Consider the following 21,047-nt stretch of genomic DNA (forward strand, 5'->3'; position numbering starts at 1 on the left):
TTTTAGGGCTAAATTTATTGAGGACTTTGATCAGCTCTATTTTTCAAAGCTTGTGCATGTTTCCCATCTGCAGTTTCTTGTTTCCAGCATATGAGGAGCAGCTGTGGAAAAGGGAAGTTGGAAGAGCAGATTAAGTCTTGGATGTGCTTTTCCCAGGTGGTTCTTTGCTCTTTGGCTCCAAGCTCTAGACAGTGATATTCTGCTCTTAGCGTTTTTCTCTCACCTTGTTTGCCTTTTTGCCTGTGATATGACAGGAGATGCACAAAGAAGAGGCTGCAGGAGGCAGTTCACCACTGCCCTCAGAGCAGTTTCTTTGGGCTACTGGAGACTGTCTGAGGATCAGGTGCAATATTGCAAATGTTTAGCTGCCGTTCCAAGCACTCAGCCTAGGATATTTAGGCACACTGCTGGCATGGATGCTTTTTTCTCAATCCTACTTCAGTTCCAAAATGAACTTTTTTTCATTATGTATGGTACAGGTGTTCCAAAAACATGCCTTCTGCCTGCCTGCATATTCCTATCCCTCCCATGCATCTTTGGGTCTCTTATGTATTGCTTTACACTGGAGAACAGTCAGACCACTCCAGTAGCTTTATGCTTTTGTTGTTTTTTCCCTTGTTTTCCATTCATGATGCTAAATATTGTCTTTTCCTCTTGCTTTTGGGTGAAGATGAGTATAGGGAAAGCTTTAGTCTAACTTATCTATATTCTGCTGTTGATTTAAATGAATTCTTTTATGGAGCCATGGAAGTACATGGATTTTGTATGATTTTAAAATTTCTGCAAGCTCTCCCTTTGGTACTGAGAGGGGTATCTTGGTCTGTGCCTAGTTTAGAGCACAAAGTTTGTCTTTCTAAATTTTCGTTATTGATGTAGTCTTTTCCTCTCGTATCCATTTTAACACATTTTGTCTGTGAACATAGACAGCTTTTATATCTTGTTAACAGTGGTCAAAGAAGCTGATTGCTGTTCCTGGAGAGGATGCTTTGGCAGGATTGGGCTGTCTTTTCTGTTCCTTTTCTTTTCAGGAATCCAGACAAGGTTTTGTAAGCAGTGTCCACAGGCGTATTGATGCTTACACAAACCTCTTGTCTGTTCCTGTGTGCTCACTTTCCTTATTAGTTTTTCCCTCAGTGTGTTTCCAAGGCCTTTACAATTTTTATCCTGTGATACCAATGGTATCATGTGGGACTGCAAGAAGAACCTTGGCTGAAAAGAGATTTTGGTTCACTTCATGCAATGTCCCTCCAAACTTTAATTCCTGATAGATATTTAACTATTCCCAGAGAGTTTTAAGGCCAGATTAGAAATAAATGGCCCAACCCAGTTATTCACTATTCTTGCGATTGGAAAGTATTTGCTAATAGCAGTTCTGTTGTTCAGATTTATATGCCTGTTATTTTGCACAACTAAGGCTATAAAAAATTGTAATTTCTTCTACATGATGGGCTTGAGGGTTCAAACTCGCTTGTTTTATGTTGGAATGAAATGCTTGTTTTGTTGTATGGAAGCTGACATGTCATATTTTTTTCTAAAGATGAATCTTCTCTGAAAACAGGCAGAATGAGTTGCTTGTTTTGTGTGAGAATCACTGACTCTTCCCACACTTCATTTCCTCTAACCTTTGTCCCTGTACCCATATCAGTGCATTTAAAATATCCAGTTCCATGCTGTCTTTGTGGCTTTTGAGGTCAGAGTAGATGCTTTTGTGTTGGGTCATGATGCCTGTGGTGAGTAATTCTTTTAAGTATATATTCAATCCCTTTCTCAGTATATTCTCACATCCAAAGTATTCGACCCCATATTCTGTAAAGTGGCCGTAATGACTTGTTTTGGTTGGTATGTGCATGAAAAATTCCAATCTGTATTCCTCTGTGGCAGCAGCCAGAGCTTCCTCTTGCAGAATATAAGTGAGCTTGGAGTATATGCTCTACTCCTCTACAACTTCTGTGATGAATAAAGCTTTGAGGAAGAGCAGAAGTGCTAAATAGCTTTAAAATGATTTTCCAATCTCATCAGGTATATGCAGTCTTCAATGATTTTATTTTCAAATATGTGACTTTGCATTCCACCGGCCATTCCCAATTAGGATTCCTTGACATTCAGTTATCTCTAGTTCAGAATACTTGTTTGGCATTTTAAATCAAACTATTCCTCAAGCATTAATTAATACTGTTTTTTGTTTCACTGGTGTGATGCTGGTAAATGTTTGAATGAGTAAACACCACGTAAAACTTCAGTCTGTTAATTTACATTTTTTAATAAACTGCTTTGCTTATGGCACTTTTATGTTTACATTGCACGAACAGAGAGTGATTGAGTGGTACAGACATAAATGATCAGAGGAGGGGAGCTGCAGCTGTGAAGGGCAGTAGCCTCTGCTCCCTGCTGGGGAAGGTGCTGCTCGGGGAGGGCTGGCTGGTTTATGGCTGCTGCCCTTCGGGAGGTGTCTGTGCTCCGGGCGCCGTTTGTGACGCCCTGGAGCTGCTGCCTGTGGGCTGTTATGGGGTACCCCTGTGCCTCCTTAGTGGGAAAGGAGCTGTTGGAAAACTTTGTCCTGTGAAATACGAGGTCCTTAGCTCCCAGAGGAATTTTCAAGTGGCAGAGCAGGTGAAGAAGTAGACTAAATTGCTTGTATTTCTTCTGGAAATTCGGAAGACATTTTTATGGGCAGCTTACAAAACCCACTCCCTGGTAGTCATCTGTTGGCTTACTTTAGGTAGAGTGATTAATGAAAAATAACGAATTCTCAAGATTTATTCTGAGACTTATTTTTTGTGATCTGAACGGTTTCTGTTTTCTCATGCGAGATCTGTAACATGAGAATTAAATTAATTTTGCAGAATTTTATCTGTTAATGGTATTAGATTAAATGGCGATTGATGCTATTGTGAACAAAGTTAATTCAGAATAAAATGAACTGTCCTAATCCATAGGTGTGTAATACTCCAGTGAAGGGCTAGATAGCAAAGCCTTCCCAGAGGTAACCACAGTTACTGGTTTTAGCTATCCAGGGATCTATAGCACAGTTATTTTTCTCATTGTGGCCTTTTGTTTTCCTTGAAGTGATTTAGAAGCTGGTTTATTGGTAATGCAAAATTCCACTCATGTATTTGAAGAAAGAGAATCAATGTGGGGCTGTTCTTGTCTTTGTCTGGAGAATTGAGTATATACCCTTCCTGTGGCTTTTGTTCCAGAGAACAGCAAGGTTTTACACACACACACACATGTATATATATATATATGAAAGATATCTTGTATGTGCCTCACCCTAAGCCTCTTATATAAATAAGAGTAGGTTGCAAAATGGAACACTTGTGTTTTTAAAATACATGTTTGACAGCTGTTTCTAAGGTCAGAGTAGGAATAGCTTTGTTAGTGTTTGCTGCAAAGACCCAATTAAACTAAACATAAACCTAAGCTTTACATCTTTCCCTTCTTTCCTTAAGCTGCTTGGAAATGCAGTAGAACTCTGGAATTTTTTCCTACAAGTCTCTATTTTGATCTATAGTGTTTCTTTGTTTTTACTGGCATGAAGTAAAAATAAAAGCAATTGCCTATTCTCTGGTATGTATTTTCTGGCAAATTTTTTTTTTTGACAAAAAACCCTTCATCCCATTAGATTGAACTTGCAGTTTTCCTAGTCACAAAAACCTTTGTCTAATGAGTTGCCTGTAGGGAAAAAGTAAAATCTGATTTTTTTTGCAGTGAAGTATTTTGGATAAAGTGCTTCTGCTACAGCTTGGTGAAAGAAAAGGTTCTGCCAGAGGAATCTGAACTTTCTCTGACAGCTCCAAAAGCATTGTGGTTTTAATAGGAGATGGACTTAGTTCAGGTTTGTTTCTGATGTTCTGGTTACTTGTGGAAAGGCAGAGGAAGTGATGGTCCTGTGGGTTTTTTCTCTCAGTGAATCATCTGAATTTAGATTATTGTTTGTATTCTGAAGTGCTTGGATAAGCTAAGTGCTTATCTCTGATGCTGAGATAAGGATTACTGTGACTCTTCTGTCATGTAGCAGCTGATTATTTTTTTTGTAATCTGTTCGCCTCTGAATGGTAAAATTTGGACATATTTGTTCTGGCAAAGGGGGATGAGAGACTTGAGGAGAAAAATTCTCCACTCAGCAGTAACGTTTCTAAAACTGGAGCTGGTGATGAGGTAATTGGAACTCCTGCAGTGTTTTATAATCAGCCTGTAAGTTGGATTTCTGATGCTGACTTCATATTTGAATATGCTAAACCGTAATAAATAACTTGACCTTGTAATTGGATGGCTAAAGAGTTTAGTAATTTTTTTTATTGTTCATAAGATTACCAGTTGTAATGTAGCCATTGAAAAGACAACATTGTTAAGGGCTGTTCCTTTTGCCAGTGTTGAGGGGCATTTCAGACTCCCTGGCCCTGGGATGAGCAGGAGGTCGGTGAGCAGAGCCATGCGGGCACTGCAGGCCCGGCCCTGCCCGTCCCGGTGTGACTGCCCGGGCACAGCGGGTGTGGGGCTTTGTGGGGCAGGGAGCATTGGAACACCCTGCGTGTGCGGCGGTTCTGTGCTTGGCTCCGGGGGAGACTTCGGCGGGGTGAGCCCCGACACAGGACAATGCCCTGCGCTGGGCTGAGGCAGTCTGCTACATAAAATTGTTGCACATTTTAAACGGCATTTTTGCTGTTCCTGATGCTTTGATGAAAAGGTGACTGTGGCAAATTTTACCCTTCATTTATAGCGTGTGTAAAAGGCCCTTGAACTTTGTCATGTCCTTGCGTGTGCTGCCCTGTAGGAGTGCTGTGAACAGTGCAGCCGCAGTAATGTTGTGGAAAAGTGAGTAATTCTGTCTAGCTCCAGCCGTGGATTTGTTCTCACCCTCATTTTAAAGCTACTTACTTCTGAATTTTCCTCTCTGCTGTACAGATGTGATTAGAAATTTGATCATATGGTAGCTTTCAATATATGCAAAATGTAACTCCGCTATTTTATCTTTACTACTAGAATAATAATTACATATCATGGCCTACGAAAGGTAATGTGAGAAGAAATTAAGAAAGGTTATTTAAACCATATTCTGGTTTTGAGTGGTTGATTTAATTGCCCACTGTTTGATCCTTGACATGTGTAGTAACACTCAGATCTTTATGCTGTAAAAGTTTTGCTGTCATTTCCTGATTAATTTTCTCAGACCGTATTGGTACACTCTGAACAATTTCATATAAGTATGATCTCTGTGGCATGCAACCAAAGCGTCCAGCTGAAAAATTTAAACTGAAAGTTACAAAATACTATTGTCCAGTTTCTGTGTCATGAAGTCATAATTGATCAGGAAAGCGAAGGAAAGGAAAAGATAAATTAGGCTACGTTTTTGATAATATAGGATTTTTTCCTAGGCTCATATAGAGGTTTATCTAAGGCTAGTGTATGTGTTGGTTGAACCTTTGGAATCCTGTCAAATACTGCTGTTAATGAATAAATCAGTCTCTATTCATGTGTAGCTGGTTGCTTTCTTGAGCCAACACAGCCAGTAGTGTAGCAGTACAGTCAGCTCAGAGCTGCTCCAGTTTAAATTAGTTTTATTTGGAGGAGATGCTTCCCTGCATTGAACTGTAGGGCTGGTAGGGTTTAGGGTTTAACAGCAGTTTCAGTTTTGTTTTTGCATTTGGATAGACACAGTTAAAAAATGAAAATAGGGTATATGTGCGAGCCACTTGAAAACAAAATGTACATTGTTTCTGTTGCCTTGAATTTAGTTAAATGTGTTTCAATAAACATGGAGCTCTGCAGTGGGGCTGAAACTAAGGGAATTGTGATTTTGGAACAGAGGTATGGGAGGGTTGCCCCTGATAAATGGGTCTGAAAGACTTGTGTAGGTTCCCATCTGCTCTCAGTGAGTTTTAGGGGAGCTGTTTTGTTTTCTTGCTCTCTGGAACTGATTAGAAGCCGTTGTAAATTCACTGATGTTACTTTTTCCTTAGGATGTGGGTCAGCATCATCAGAAAGAGTTACTGTCTAAAGCATATGGGTTAAATTAAAAAAGTGTATGTTCTCCTGGCTTCCTGTGTTTGTGTTGTGTTTATATGTTGTTAAGGTTGGTGTCCAGCTGCCTCTCTGCAGTTTGAAAGTGAGCTTGGGCCAGATGTGAGTAGACAGATCAGGACCTGGTGAGAAGGTCACAATGGGCATAATTGCTTAGGCTTTGTTTTTTGAAAAAGATAATTTAGGATTTTTGACCGATTAATATTGTGCAACATGAAGCAGAACTTAATTTCCCTCTTAGATGATAGCTGCATGAAGCAATTTATGTTGTATGTTTAGAAGCTGTGCTTAAACAGCTTCCTGGGCAGTGAAGAGCATAATTTTCAAATCAGTTGAATTTTCAGATTTCTTGTGATACATAAAGTTCCAGCCCTTATGTAGTTTCTTTTCTGTGTGTGTAGATTCTTATTCATGTGTGAGGAAGTATTGTTTGCACCTTCTTTTCCTCCCAGCATTATATTATTTGAGTTGTCTTTCTTTTCCTGTCAGAGATGCTGGTATTTGAAAAAAACCCATAATGTGGAGTTGTGACTCAGAACTGCAGATGTTGCTTGGAAAGGACATCTGGAGGGAGGTCATCTTAGTCCAGCCTCCCACTCAGAGCAAGACTATTGCCATCACTAGTTTAGGTCAGTTACAGCTTTTAGCATTTAAAGTCTGCCAGGATGGACTCCACCTCTCTGGGAACACTTCCTGGTGTCCAGCGTGAACCTGCAAAGCCAATACAGCTGGGGAGAATTTGGTTCTGTCATCTCTGCCACTTCCACCCAGTACCTTTAGGCTCTGTTAAACTGGCCCTCTGCCAGACTGAGCACTCCCGTTTCCCTCACCATCCCTTACAGGCCAGCTGCTTTAGATCCCTGAGCATCCTGAGAGCCCTTTGCTGGTTCTTCAGCTGTGCCACAGCTCTAAGGCAGAGCCCCCAAAACTGTTCTCAATCCCTGGTTTGTAGAGGCAGAGGAATTCAGTTTCTTCACTCCTGGATGAACCTTTTCTGTAAACAAGTAAAGGTGTTCCTCTGCTAGAGACCCATGTCTGTACCACCTAGGAGTACTCTGCTTAACTTTAATTATTTTCCAGAGAGTCAGGATGATGGGATGCTTAAGGATCTCAAGAGTTGCAAAAGCAGAAGAGAAAAGGATGAATGTCATCCATGTTGTACTTGTGATAGAGATCTGCAAAATCCATAAGATGCAAGAAACAGTGACCACTGTTTGTAGAAAATATCTACATTTGAAACTGGGGAGGGATACAGGAAAACACATCTAATATTCAAAGCATGGAGCAGGATTTTATTCTCAGATCACTTGGATTTCAGTACTGGGTAGAAAGCACACCAGCCCAGGAGAAAGCAGTACAAGGTGATAGCTCTCCTCAGTCCCTCACTCCCAGAGCCCAAGTGTTCTGGATGAAAGGGACAGCAGTAATTGAGTGGAGTATCTGCTGCTCATCAAAGGGGACTCTGAAATTGAAGGAACAGGAATTTAAGTAGTGTGGCCCTTCAAAGTGGCCTGAACTGGCAACATATAATTGTAGAGTGAGTTTATTAAGGCTTTTTGGTTTTGTTTGGTGTTTTTTTTACTAACATACAACAGTTTTGTATTTTAGTGAAGAAGGGGATAAATTAAGCTTTGGATTTCATCTCTCACATTAAATTCCCATGACAGACCACAAGGTTACAAATGGAACTACTTCTAATTTGAGGGTAGTTTGTATTCAATGAGAAATATGCAGTCCTTAAACAGTTTCAGCAACTGTTCTATGGGATTGAAGGTAAAATACTCTAAATAGCTGTGTTCTCAACTGCACATACAGATTAATTGTGAAAATCTAGACAAGAAATTATTTGTACAATCTTAATTTGAAACTTCTGGGGGGACTTGGTTTCAGTTTTCTTCTGGAGTCAACACAAACCTCTGGTGAAGGGTGCACCATGAGGAATAATCAGGCAGGTGGACTGGAAGAGCAGGATCTACCTACCTGTGTGCTGAGTAAATGAGGGTTTGTCTTGAGGGATAAAATAGAACTGCAGGGATTTCCAGCAACACTGTGGCACTGGCACAGGGCTCAGTTAAAATGGAGACTCAGGACTGAAGTGTCATTTATGGTCTTTGTTCTCTGTCCCCAAGCACATCTGCCCACAGGATCTGTCCTGAAGCCAATCAGCGGGACTGACCAATTGGTTCATGAGACAAAAAATTCCTGGTGTGTTAGACTGTTTGAATTGAAGAATTGCTGAAGGGAAACAATGACATAGTTAACTTGAAATTTTTTACCTTTGTTTTTTTCCCCCAGAGGTATGGAGAACTTGGTAGCTGGCTCCAATCTTCCTCCACTTTTTACAGATGAGGATGGATCTAAGGAAGGTACTGAAATTAATGTAACTGGGTAAGTAACTCCTTTTTCACCTTCAGCTGGTAGATACTACCTCTGTACTTGTCAGGGAAATTGTTCCAGTGGGAGGAGGGCATTCTAAGTAATTTTTTAAAAGAGAAATAAACCTGACAATTCAATTCTGCAATGTTCCCTTGGCCTTGATAGAAGATCACAGGATCCTGTTTAGGAGAAACCAGAACTCTTGTGAACTGATGGAAGTGGTCACAAACTGTTCTTTAATATCTCTTAGCTTTAAAAGGTAAATCCCGTAGGATTTCAGTCTTAAGACAAGTGACATTATGGGGACAGAGAGGGAGGAAGTATCTGTTTGCCATAGTGGCCTCTGCTAAGTAAATGATTTCAATTAAAGATACACTGTTCATCAGTGATCTCTGAAACTGATCACTGAGGCTGATATCTCATTTTTGTTAGTTCGACTCTGCTTTTACAAACTGCAACAATGGCCTCTTAAAATCACATTGCCAAGAGAAGTTTTCTTTTAAGAATGCATGGAATTTTTGCTGTGTTTTGATACTTGAAGCTTCTTTTCCATTTTGCAAAGCGACAAACAGTAAAATTCAGACTTTGCAGTCAGGTAAAGCCCTGTAAAAATGAATGTGAACACTTTCACTTTAAATGGATCTGAATTTTGATTTACTTATCTGGGACTTCAAACTTGTTGGTGCCAAATTAGGTCCATGTTCAAATTAGGCTTGTGTTTAAGAGGTATTAATGTTTTGGCTGAGCATCCGTCAGTGTTTGCTGCAAATGGCTGCGTCACATGAAATTTTTCCTGTGGTTATAGTTTAAAGAGCTTCTCTGCTAAAGGGGAATGGTGAGGAAAACTGAAATACTCTTCAAATCCTAACAGTGAATCCAGAGCTGTGTTGTTCCTATTCTTTTTGACACATACCAAATGTAATTAAGTTAAGGGAGGGTGTCTGCTCTGTTCCCTTGGTCCCTCTCTAATTGTCAGTAATGTGAGCTCAATCTGGTGTCTCAAAGTCAGCCATGGATCTCTGCAGCCCTTTTGTCTTTACCAGTAATTATGTCACAATTGCTGATTGTAGTGAGCAGTGAAAATATGCTGCTCTCTGAAGACAGATATTCCCATGGGCATTCAAGTAACAATTCTGTTAATACATATAAAATTTTATAACTGTATTCTACATTAATAGGAACAGTTATTTTGAATATTTAAAATTTGCCATAGACATGAGTAGCTTTAGACTGGAATAAATGAGCAAAGGAGACTTGAAGCATACCTTGCTGTTAAAGGAATTTTCATGAATGTAACTGGGTAAGGCCAAGTATTCTTTAGTCTCAAGAAGAGTTTAGAATCTGAGATGAGTCCAAAAATCTTACATTAATTTGCCTACTGAGCACAGTGCTGAGAGTGTCCAGGGGTTTGTTGCCCCAAAATGTGTATTTATCGCTGTCAGTCTACCTTCAGAAGTATTTCTGCAAGTTCTTTTTTTGCCTGCAGACATCTTGCCCTTTTTTGGAGTAAGGTAGATTGATACAGCTCTTGCAGCAAAATTAAATGATGGCCATTCTGGGACCTAGTCATGTTTGTGTTTGAATACCCATGTGTATGAACAGGAGAGTGTGTGGAATGAAGTTCAATCCAAGATCATACCCAATCACAGATCTCTACATGTATTTGTGGAGAAATAGATTAAACACATCCAGAAAGGTGTATCTTGGTTGATGAGGAAACTTTTAATTTCGAATTCCTTGTGGTACTTTTGAAGAAGGATAGGTTCACGCTGTCTGGTTTCTGATGCAAACATACACTTGCCTGCAAGTTGTTTGTGTGATCAAATGCTTCACTAAAAATGAAACAAAATACCACTTTAAAAAATCAAACTGGTTCTGAAACTCCATAGGAACTGTGGTAGTTACAGTGGTTGCTTGGATGGAACAGCCAGTTCTTCAAAAATTGCTTCTAAATCCAATTTTTTCTTGCTAGTGTGAGAATGAATATATTTGCAACATTTTTGCATGTTTTAGAAGATTAGGGAGGAAGTGATTTAGGAATGATGATTAAATTTTTTTTCCTCACTTCTGTGCTTTTTCAGATTAGCTAATTCGGAGAGTTCATTCAGTGGTGGAACTTCACAGCCTGTGAATAACCCAGATTTGGTGGAAGACTTGTCACAGGCTCAGCAGCAGCAAAATGAGACTTCTAATGCTGCTGAAACCACTGAGCAGAAGCCTGAGGAGGAGGTGAGATGAAATAATAGTAACTTTTCAATGAAGCAAAGGCATGGAATTTTGTCATTATATTGTCTGACCAGCTCAGATTTTATTTTTAATAGGATCACAAATTTTTATCTGTTTGCCATGTTCATCTTCTGTTTCCCTAATTTTCTCCTGCGTTGCACAGCTGCACACAGATAGCTGGCAGCTTAGCCAGAGGGGCCCACAAGCCAGTGCTGCATTTAGGGCTGAATGTTCAACTGCCACAACTTATCTTCTGTCTTGTGAGCCAGCGACGTGAGGCCTTTGTAATGTTCTGGTATTAAAACCATTATGTTCTTATTGCTTTAGGCTATACCTTGTGTACCATCCAACACTGATTTTTGGTGACTAAATTATGAAGGACCTGAAGTAGGACTAGGAAGTAGTTTTGGGGTTTTCTGGTTTTTGTTTTTGTTTGTTTTTGGTGGGGGTTTTTTTGTTTGTTTGTTTTTTATAGATGTATTTGCTATCCTTCCTTGTAGTTTGTTTTCAGCTGTGAGGTCCTTTTTTAATTAAGTAATAAAATTCCAGGAGGAAAACTAAAAGTAACATGATGGCAGGAACATGTTGATCTGGGGAAAGATTAGAAGTACTGCAAATAGTCGTATGTACGTAGCACTAGACAACAGTATTGTCCAGAGCTTGCTGTACAAGTAGTCTAAAGCCAAGAGGATGAGCGATAATGATGTTATTCCTGTGAACTCACAGTGTGCCCCAGACACATCTTACAGTATTCCCTCCTTTGGAGTTTGTTTGTTGCTCCATTGAGGTGGTTACTGGGAAAGACAATCTACTGAACAAATAAGAGTAGAAAAGTCTGTATTGCTGTCTTTACACTCACATTTTGGGCACATTGTGCATGAAGGACAAAGATCTGGAAGGTGCAAAATAACTAGTTATCAATTATTAACTAGTACAGAAAATCTCTCCAAAAAAACTATTGAAGTAAATGACTTGCAGGGGAGGGTGTGTGAGGGTGAGAATAACTAAAACCAAGCAAGCAAGTAATAAAAAATATTTGCAGTTGCATTAGTTGAGATGATCATGTTGTGGATTATCAGTCCCTGTGATTTTACAGTCAGAAGTTGATGCCAATGTTATTTTGTTGTCCCCATGGACTAGGAGAAACTGTAAGCTGCTTTTCACAATGAGACTTGTTTGGCTGTGTTTAGACAAAAGTCAGGATAGCTCTAAAGTAAGGTTTGAAACCTGCGTCCATGGAGAGGTTGCAGCCATGTACACCTGATGAGGTAGTTTATTCTCCCAGAGGTGGTTATTTTCACTCAGCCTGAATTATCTTCCATTTTCGTCTTGCAGCAGCAAAGAACCAAACGAGGAGGCTGGGCCAAAGGGAGGAAAAGGAAGAAACCCCTCCGGGACAGCAATGCCCCCAAATCCCCCCTCACCGGGTACGTGCGGTTCATGAACGAGCGCAGGGAGCAGCTGCGGGCGAAGCGGCCGGAGGTGCCTTTCCCAGAGATCACCAGGATGCTGGGCAATGAGTGGAGCAAGCTGCCCCCTGAGGAGAAACGGGTACCACTGCACTTCCTTGTCCTTGCTGCACGGCATTGCTGCTACCTGGGAATGTTGTTTAGTAAGGAAGGTGACACAGGCTGTTGGTTGAAATTGTGTTTAGGAGGATATTTCAAAATGAGGCCACAGGTTCACATGATGAGTCCTGGCCAGGCCATGGCATCTCCTCTGGGGTGACTTGAGGAGAACTGTATCCTCTAGGTAATGCAAGAATACATCCAGAATGGGGGTATTGCTCTAATGACACATCCCACAGTTCATGGGATCCATGTCTTGGGATGTGATGTCTACTAACTGGGAATCCTTGTGGCCTTCTGCACTATCTGACAAGTGAATGAAGCTCAAAGCCATGTTTGGGCTGTTTTTTAGGGCTTTCTGGAGTGGACCTTGTTAATAGGTTGGATGTCTTACTGTCCACACCTAGTTGCCAGTTGGAGATTACTGCAAAGCAGTTTTTAAATCACAGTGCTAATGAATGCTCTCATATGAATTTAATCTTCATATTTGAACTTTGAAATATACTTTAAGGGTGTAATGAAAAATGAGATGACACAAAAACACCAAGATTTCCTTCTGTTGCTTTTTGCTAAGCTTGTAGAATACCACTTACAGAAATGATATGAAATGGTGCATAAGCACTGGGATTGAACCACAATAGAAAATATGTGGCAAGGCAAAGCAGTTGATTTGGTAGAAGGGATAGTGAGAATGATGTTACTTAGAGAATAGTCAGGATTGCTCCTATGTAACGCTGGAAACTTACATCCGTGGAGAGGATGTCTTGCAGTGATGAAAATGTCTACTGGGAGAGAAGGGGAAAAGACATCTGTCCCTCTGTCCCCTGCACTTTAACATATTCTTATTATGTCTCAGGCAGATTTTTAACCTGAAAAAGGAAATTGAGTTCAAATCTCTGTTCTGTATGCTGCTTTTTAAATTCCCTGGGAATCTGTCCCTGAGTAAAGCTGTAAGTTTCTAGCTCAGAGAAGCTCAAGGGAAGACTGCTGAGCCCTTTCAGCAGCACATAGCTGGAGGTGGAAAAAAAGAATTAATATCTTACAGACAAATAACATGTCCAAAAGCAATGCCAACCCAAAAGCATCACCAAATTTGCACCTCAATCCAGAATGTTACCACTGTCATCAGCGGGGTCAAAATTGTGTTGCAAATGTATGGAAATCATAATTTATATGTATTGTCATGATAACTTAAAGAGAATACCAGGTGACTAAGGTTCACTGATTTAATTCTTACATTCATTGAATTTCAAACTCATTTGGAGAAAAAATTGGGAAGGCAACTTTTTTTCTTGAAAGGATCCCATTAGTAAGCATTGTGACCATTCATTAAATGTTTTTCAGTTCATCAGTTCCCTTAAAGAATTTTCCACCTAAGCTCATTCTGTCATGCAGATGTGTGAAATACCCTCAGGTTAATAAAAAAAGGCTTCTGTTAACCAAAATGCAGATGGATTATATAAATTTTAAAAAGTTTTCTAATAGCCAAAATGCAGATAGATCACATCAATTAAAACCAGGCTCTTTTATCTTTACACTGCTCTTTGCAATAGTCATGATGTTTTGTTCACCTCTCAGATGTGCCAAGTGTGTGGTGGTGATTTTTGTCTGTGGGGCATGAAAACAAGTGTGTATTTGCTACTCCACTGTTATGGGTCTGAACCATAAAGCATCATCTGATCTATCATCTGATAAGTTGTTATTGTTTGGCAGCACTTCCTCCTGGCCAAAGAACAGGAATTCTGAAGTGTCTGATGTGCAACATGTCGGTAATGCTCAGTTGAGTAGAGTAGCTTAGTAGCAAGTTACTCCTAGGCTTAGCAAAAAAAATTAAGAGAATAGTTATTATAACACAATACAGAAATTTTATCCAGCGATCTTATGTCTTTGCACTTCATTGTTTCTTCACTCCTCTCCTGTTTGCATAGGTGAAGTACTTCAGCACTTTATTTGACAAGTTGTTTTTCTTCTCTTCCTCCTGAAGAGGAGGAAACTCCCTGAAACCCTCTGGACTTTTTTGTTTCAGCGATACCTTGATGAAGCAGACAGAGATAAGGAGCGTTACATGCGGGAGCTGGAGCAGTATCAGAAGACTGAAGCCTACAAAGTCTTTAGCAGGAAAGCACAGGACAGACAAAAAGGCAAATCGCACAGACAAGGTATTGAAAGGGACAAAAGTGTGTGCCTAGCTAGAACAATAGAAGATTCCCAGCCAGTCATGTAGCCTGACACTCTTTTAAAGCCTTGGATTTAAAGGCTGGTTAAAAATGTGTACCACAGAAAGAACACAGAATGTTCTTTCTGTCAGAATGTGTTCTTTCTGTGGTATTTACCTCAGCTGTGTGTAAAGGGAATTAGACTTACGTGAATTTAACTGTGTCTAGATTGTGTTGGAGGATATGCTTTAAGAGCATCAAAGTTAGACACAGCTTCTCTGTGACTTTGTAGGAGAGCTGCACAAGTCTGTCTAGAATTGTTGTGTAATTAGGGTTGTGTAACTGCCTTAATTCTTTGCTTCTTATTTTCTTAAATTTTGTTTATTTTGAGAGACTTCTTGCTTGTTTTCTTTTTCAGATGGAGCAAGACAGCCAGCTCATGATCATGAGGTAAACCTCGTAATTCTACATTTACATCAGTGGGGAGACTTTCAGGTGAAAAAAAAACTTCTAGTGGAGTCAAAACCAAGTTTATCAGAACTTGAGTGTGAATTCTTCCTCTTCCTAAAGCAGGTTTTGAAAAGTCAGAAGCGACTGAGTATTCTTACATTCGTTGGTATGACAAAACTAAATTTGATAAGTCTTGGGTAGGTACAAATGATAGGTGGAATAGAGCATAGGATACACAATACATAGGTCTGTTTTGTAATGCAATGTTAAGAATTAAAAAATAGTGTGAGACCTCAATAAACCTGCCAAATTAGCACCTTTGAGTGGCTGTTTTCAAGTACTATTTTCTTGCAGTAACACAAATGCTTGTGGCTTCCTTGAGAAGAAATGGGTAAAGCAACCAAATTGGAAAAACTCTGGCTTAAACCTCCTCCTAACCTCCCTTGCCCTCTGCATATGTAAATATTGGAAAAGAGTGATAATGTCTGGAGGTAGAGCTCATCAACTACAGCACAGGCATCTTACCACAAATCTTGTGTGTCCTGGCTGACGGTGGTTTCTCTCTCCTTGAAACACTGCAGCTTTCTCCAGTTGTATTACCTAGGGCCACAATGCTTCTGTAATGGTTACCAATAAATTGCAAACAAAGAGCAATGAAAAAAATCTTGATTTTACACAGCCTCTTCACTTGTAAGCAGTAGGGCTTTCTGAAAGATCTGTTTTACTTTGTGAGGCTTTTTGCCTTGGGAAAGCAATCCGGTTTGCTTCTAATGTGTTCATTACAATAGTGACAAGGCTGAGCACTGCTGAGAGGCAGCTACTGGTCTTGAAGGAAAGTATGTTTCACTTTCAGGAAAATGATTTGGTAGAATGTTTTTTATATGCCTTTTATTAACTCCTAAAGGAAGTGCTTGCAGTGAGATTATCTATTATTTGGAAGTACGTGGTCCCCAAGTTTTCTGATTCTACAGTCACTGAATCCAAGTTTGTATTTAATTGTACAAAAACTAAAGGCTTCAAGTTCTAGGTTGACTGTGACTGTTACATAACATTTAAGTTATACACGTGGCAAACTACAGATTTGGAGTCTTCCCTTTTACCCTTCTAATTCAAGCTATCATTGCTGATCTTTCATGTTATAAATGCAGTTAAAAACAAGTTCTCCTCACCCTGTAGGATGTTTAAGCATCATCAGATACAGCTGAACATGAACGTGTCAGTCAGACATCTTACTCTGAACTGTGCCTTTGACTACTTGGTGTTTTTCACCTTTATATTTATAAAATCCCACATGCTTATTACCTGATGTGTTTTTGCATCTTTTGTGCAGGGAAGTGAAGTATTATAATCCTGTATAGGTGAGGAATAAGCAGAAAAAAATTAGATGGCTTTTAGAAGTGTCTGCTCAAGTTGTTATTGGAAGTGAAGCTAAAGCTCTTTGTTATCTTGCTGCTTTCTCCTATCCACACTGACTTCTGTTGCTGTGTTTGTGATTAGCAGGTACAAGCTGATGAAATGATTTCTTGAGAATATAAGAAAATAAGGTCAAAGATAGCTTTTTTCTTTCCCTTCTGCCTCTTAAGTGTTTATGATGTAGTTTCTGTGAGTTGATGTTGAAGGTATTTTCAACATTGTACATAGGGTTGACCTCTAAAGAGTTTCATGATGGGAAATTCAAATACTGATTATAATAAAATATAACTGAAGGATGAGAGAGAACTTATAATAGATACTGCCTTGAAAAACATGCTCACACTGTCCCCGGAGCTCATCTATGGGCATGAAATAGAACATTTTTCTTCCTTCAAATTCTAATTTCATAAATATCACGTACAGCAATATACACTGGAGCTATTGTCATCAGCAGTGACTAAACCCTTGGATAATTTTCTCCATTGTTCTGTTATTGTTTATTTGCTCAAGCTGCTTGATTCCAAGTGGATCTGGCATCATGAACTCAGTTACGTTTGTTACTGGAAAGCTTTCAAAGGTTTGTGCACACAGGTTGAGGAGACCAGGGTGGTACCTATCTCATGGTACCTACTCTGAGAACATTTAATGGAGTAGTACATTTATTATATCTGTTCCTTCCACTGTTTGCAGCCTGACCATGGCAGCAAAGGTGAGCTTAAACCCCCCCAAAATCTCAGCTGTCTCATTACCATACTTCACTGCGTCACTAAGAACCTCAAGCCATATTCATTGCAGAATCTTCAAAGTTCAACCTCAGTTTTAATAACCAGATGAGACTGTTGACTCTTGAAGCATCTCAGTCTTATTTAAGGTAAATGATAGAATTTAGATTCTCTTTTGGTTTGAGGGGTGCCTAAATGATACATGAACTCAACAGACTGGGTCCTTTCCAATAGGAGGGAATCAAGCCTTAGGATTTTAATCTTCAGTGAACCTCAGAGTGGCTTAAGTACTTCAGGGTTCTCAAGAGGATTTTTTATGTGCTGGGTAATGTATTTTGTAATGGGAGAGTACTGATGGTTTTAATGATCACTCTTCTGCTTAGTAGAATTTCTTGCCTTTTGGAAGCTGGACAGTTACATTTTTAGTTTTTACCTGAAGATCCTGGATCCTAGGGCTGCAAAGAGAATATCTTCTTCTATTGGCAGTACTGTCTCCTCCACCATCTATTCTGTAGGAGCCAGTGATGATCCAAGCCAGTGGCTCTCACACAGATAATAACAGTGAGCATGAATTAGAATGTTTAAGATGGATGTTTTTTATAAGTGTTCTAACCAAGCTTCATAACTGCCAACATTTCTTAGTGCACAGTAATGTTGAGATCCTAGATTTTGGGGTGAAATTACTTCTTAGCCATCTAGCCATTTTGTCTAGTGTTCAGACAAAACAAATGCATTATTCACACTTCTGTGTGTGACTTCTCTTTCTAAGTATACTCTTGAGACATTTGCCCTGTAGCAGCACTTACAAAATATTCACTGAAAAGCACTTGTGATCATGAACCCCAAATAAACCCTACTGTGCCTCACAGAGCGGGAAGAGTTGCCCTTCCCTCCAGTCTTCCCTGTTTCTCATGTGTCTCCAGCTGATTCAGGCCAAGTGAAATTTGAATTCTCACTCAGTAAATGCAAAGCTCCTCAGCTGTAATTGTGCCACACAATAAAAGCTAGCTTATCTTTAAAAGCAATCAATGGACAGTCTGTCTCCTGAGGGAAAAACAGAGTAGTTCAATCTAGTCTTGTCTGTCTTGGTTGGCTGTCAGATGGCATTCAGGGGAGCCCATGTACCCCTCTGTGTGGCAGACACCACTGTGGCACTCTGAATTCAGGGGCCAGAATTCCCTTATCAGCTGTCAGACACTGAGGTTGTCTGCTGGAGGACACCAGTCATGTGTAACACTGCAATTCTGGATGATGAGTTTGTGGCGCATTATCAGCCATGGTGTTTGAGAGTTCTGAAATCTTTTGTTCTCCATGGGCACTTTCCTGCTTAAATTTATGTCTGTGTTAAGTTACAGGTTGATCGTAGTTGCTACAGTTTATCAAATCAAATTTGTGTTGGCTTTGTCCATAATGATTCAGATACTAAAACAAGCATTAATTCCTCTTGATTTAGAAGTGATGACTGATGTGTGTTATAGTATGGGGGTTTTGCCTTGAGTCAAATCACATTTTGTACAGTTTTTTGACTAAATTGTAGAGCATTTCCTGATTTAAATGTGTTTTTTGTTTTATCACTTTGGTGTTGGAGGCCAAGAGCCATTACTTATTGTAATTACTTATTGTGCATTTTGCTCACTCTGTCTCCTGTTTGTTGATATTCCTGTAAAGACTATTGCAGAATGTCAGTTGGTTGATGGTGGAAAATATAAATGCATTCTGATAGTTTTTAAAACTGAATTATTCTCATATATAATGCCATTAGGATGAAAGAGTGTATTTTAGTATGTTGTGTGTTATTTCTTAATGATGATGTTTGATTAAACCTATATCTTGCAAATCTAAGACATATCCTTTGGCCTTTCTTGGTAGGAGCTGGAAGTGTCTTTAATCCATTCAGCTTTTAGCTGCCTCAGGTTTTGGTTTCCTTGGCCTTTTATTCTCAAAATGATCAAAACAGTTAAATGAATTCCTGAAAACAAACTGTTTAGCTTTGTTATTACTCTTTTCTGTTGTAGAAAGAAGCAGATACAAAGGAAAGATCTGTCTTTGATATCCCAATCTTCACAGAAGAGTTCCTGAATCATAGTAAAGGTAATTTTAACTTTTCCACGACACTTTCCTCCTTGCTTTTCCAAAATTCTTGGCAAATGCTGTCCTGCTGAAGAGTCCTTGCACTCTCCTATCCCAGCACATGTAAAGACTTGGGTATAGTTTCTGTATATACACAATGACTGAAAAGCAGTTTTTCCTGGCATTGTCTTCCCAAATTAGACATTTTTCAGAATGTTTCTGATGTTTATTCCAGCCAGTTCAAGCTGTGTCTACTGTTCTGTAGAACTAAGAAATATCTGAGAGGTATCCTGATGGTGATTCTAGGCTGGTTAGCAGTATTTTATTTCCCCCCATATGTGGAAGGCTACACTGATTTTCTGTTACTCTGGTTTTCATTTCTGTGTGTCTCAAGAGTTGAGTATTTTTTGCCAGATTTCTTGAAGACTTTCTTGACTGAACAGAATTTAGATTCAGATACTTTCCATGGTCAATAGATTATTTTTGTAACTGGCATCATGTTTGCAGAATTCTTAGCACTGCTGCTAAACTTTGTCATTCCTATTGCATTTGAAATCAGTTTTGCAGTCTTCTTTCCTGATCAATTCCCCCATTCACTTCAATTCTGATGCTTTGAATGTTTTCCGAGTTGTCTTTCTCTCTAGGAATGATCTCTGTAAAGTGCCGCTGTAGGTGCTGTTGTCACCCCGTGATGTGATGCTCTTTATCTATAAACCACAATGGCACCATTTGTAATTATCAGCTGAGCACTCCAGAACTTTCTGTCTCATTGCCTGCCGGTCCTAGAGATGTTTGTAGCAGCTTTTGACTCCCTGGGAATGGGTTGATGTTCGCAGCGCGTGAGGCGGAGCTGCGGCAGCTGCGCAAATCTAACATGGAGTTTGAGGAGAGGAACGCGGCCCTGCAGAAGCACGTGGAGAGCATGCGCACGGCCGTGGAGAAGCTGGAGGTGGACGTGATCCAGGAGCGGAGCCGCAACACCGTGCTGCAGCAGCACCTGGAGACCCTGCGGCAGGCGCTCACCAGCAGCTTCGCGGGAGTCCCGCTGCCGGGTGAGCCTGGGACATGGAGCTGCTCGCGCTTGTGTCATGCTCTGGGCTGAGAACACGTGGCCTGCTGTCGCACTTCTGTGCTCTTGGCTGTTTCTGAGCTTTTGTTGCACGGGATAATGAAATACTAAAATGCACGCAGGGAGAAGTATATAGCCAGTGCTTTATTTCAACATGACATTTATTTTCTTATTACTCTTACTCTTCCTAATAAAGTGAGACACATATTCAGTCCTGGCTCTCCTTCACTTGTTTTGTGAAAATGTTACTGAATAGAATAGACAAGGACTTGCAAGTTCCTTGATTAAAATAAAGGCTGTGTCTATATTGTCAGCTGCCAGGGAGCCCACTTAGAGTCTATGGATGCCCAGCTGAAAGAGTTTGTTATAATCAACTATGAGACCGAAATCAAATAGATCCGTGCTTCATTAGTCCTGATATCTTTAAAGCTACTCACTTTGTGGAGTTAGGAGCACATTGTTTAGCAGAATCTGTCACAAGAGGTGGTGCATAGCAAAATCACCTCCTATAGCAGTTTCTGTGTTGGCACAAATTACCCTTAGCATAGTGATAACTTTTTTGAATTGCTGTGGTCATCAAAATACCTTGTGGATAATTTCACTGTGTTCACTGTAGGCAGCGGGGAAACCCCCACGATGGAAACGATTGATTCCTACATGAACAGACTGCACAGCATTATCCTGGCCAACCCACAGGAGAATGAGAACCTCATTGCCACGGTGCGGGACGTGGTGAACAGGCTGGAGCGTTAGTGACGGGGTAGGTGTTCCCTTCCAGGCTGCTCGTGGTGTCTGCTCCCTGCCTTTGGCACCTGTCCTGCTGCTGATGCCTGTGCTGATCGCCATATTGTACAAGCAAAAAGGTTTCTTCCTCAAAGCTGCAGGAGCAGGTTGTCTTAATGAAAGTCAAATTGGGTTCAAAGGATTCCATGTCTTTAAAGGGTTCTGAAATTCAAAACAAATGCATTTAGCTCCA

General features: G+C 40.1%; 1 protein-coding gene across 4 annotated transcripts in view; it reads left to right on the top strand.

Annotated features, from left to right (window-relative positions):
• HMG20A (high mobility group 20A) overlaps positions 1-21,047 on the top strand; it is a 57,143-nt gene that overhangs the window by 12,512 nt on the left and 23,584 nt on the right. For all 4 annotated transcript variants that reach the window (XM_041718334.2, XM_072934176.1, XM_072934175.1 and 1 more), the window contains 8 exons: positions 8,317-8,409; positions 10,479-10,626; positions 11,959-12,174; positions 14,218-14,350; positions 14,766-14,797; positions 18,948-19,023; positions 19,839-20,054; positions 20,688-20,831. In XM_041718334.2, the coding sequence (XP_041574268.2) occupies positions 8,321-8,409; positions 10,479-10,626; positions 11,959-12,174; positions 14,218-14,350; positions 14,766-14,797; positions 18,948-19,023; positions 19,839-20,054; positions 20,688-20,824 (1,047 nt within the window). In that variant the 5' untranslated portion in view covers positions 8,317-8,320 and the 3' untranslated portion in view covers positions 20,825-20,831. The remainder of the gene's footprint in view (positions 1-8,316; positions 8,410-10,478; positions 10,627-11,958; positions 12,175-14,217; positions 14,351-14,765; positions 14,798-18,947; positions 19,024-19,838; positions 20,055-20,687; positions 20,832-21,047) is intronic.

The sequence above is a fragment of the Taeniopygia guttata genome, chromosome 10 (genome assembly GCF_048771995.1).
Source record: "Taeniopygia guttata chromosome 10, bTaeGut7.mat, whole genome shotgun sequence".
In the NCBI taxonomy this organism is placed as follows: domain Eukaryota; kingdom Metazoa; phylum Chordata; class Aves; order Passeriformes; family Estrildidae; genus Taeniopygia; species Taeniopygia guttata.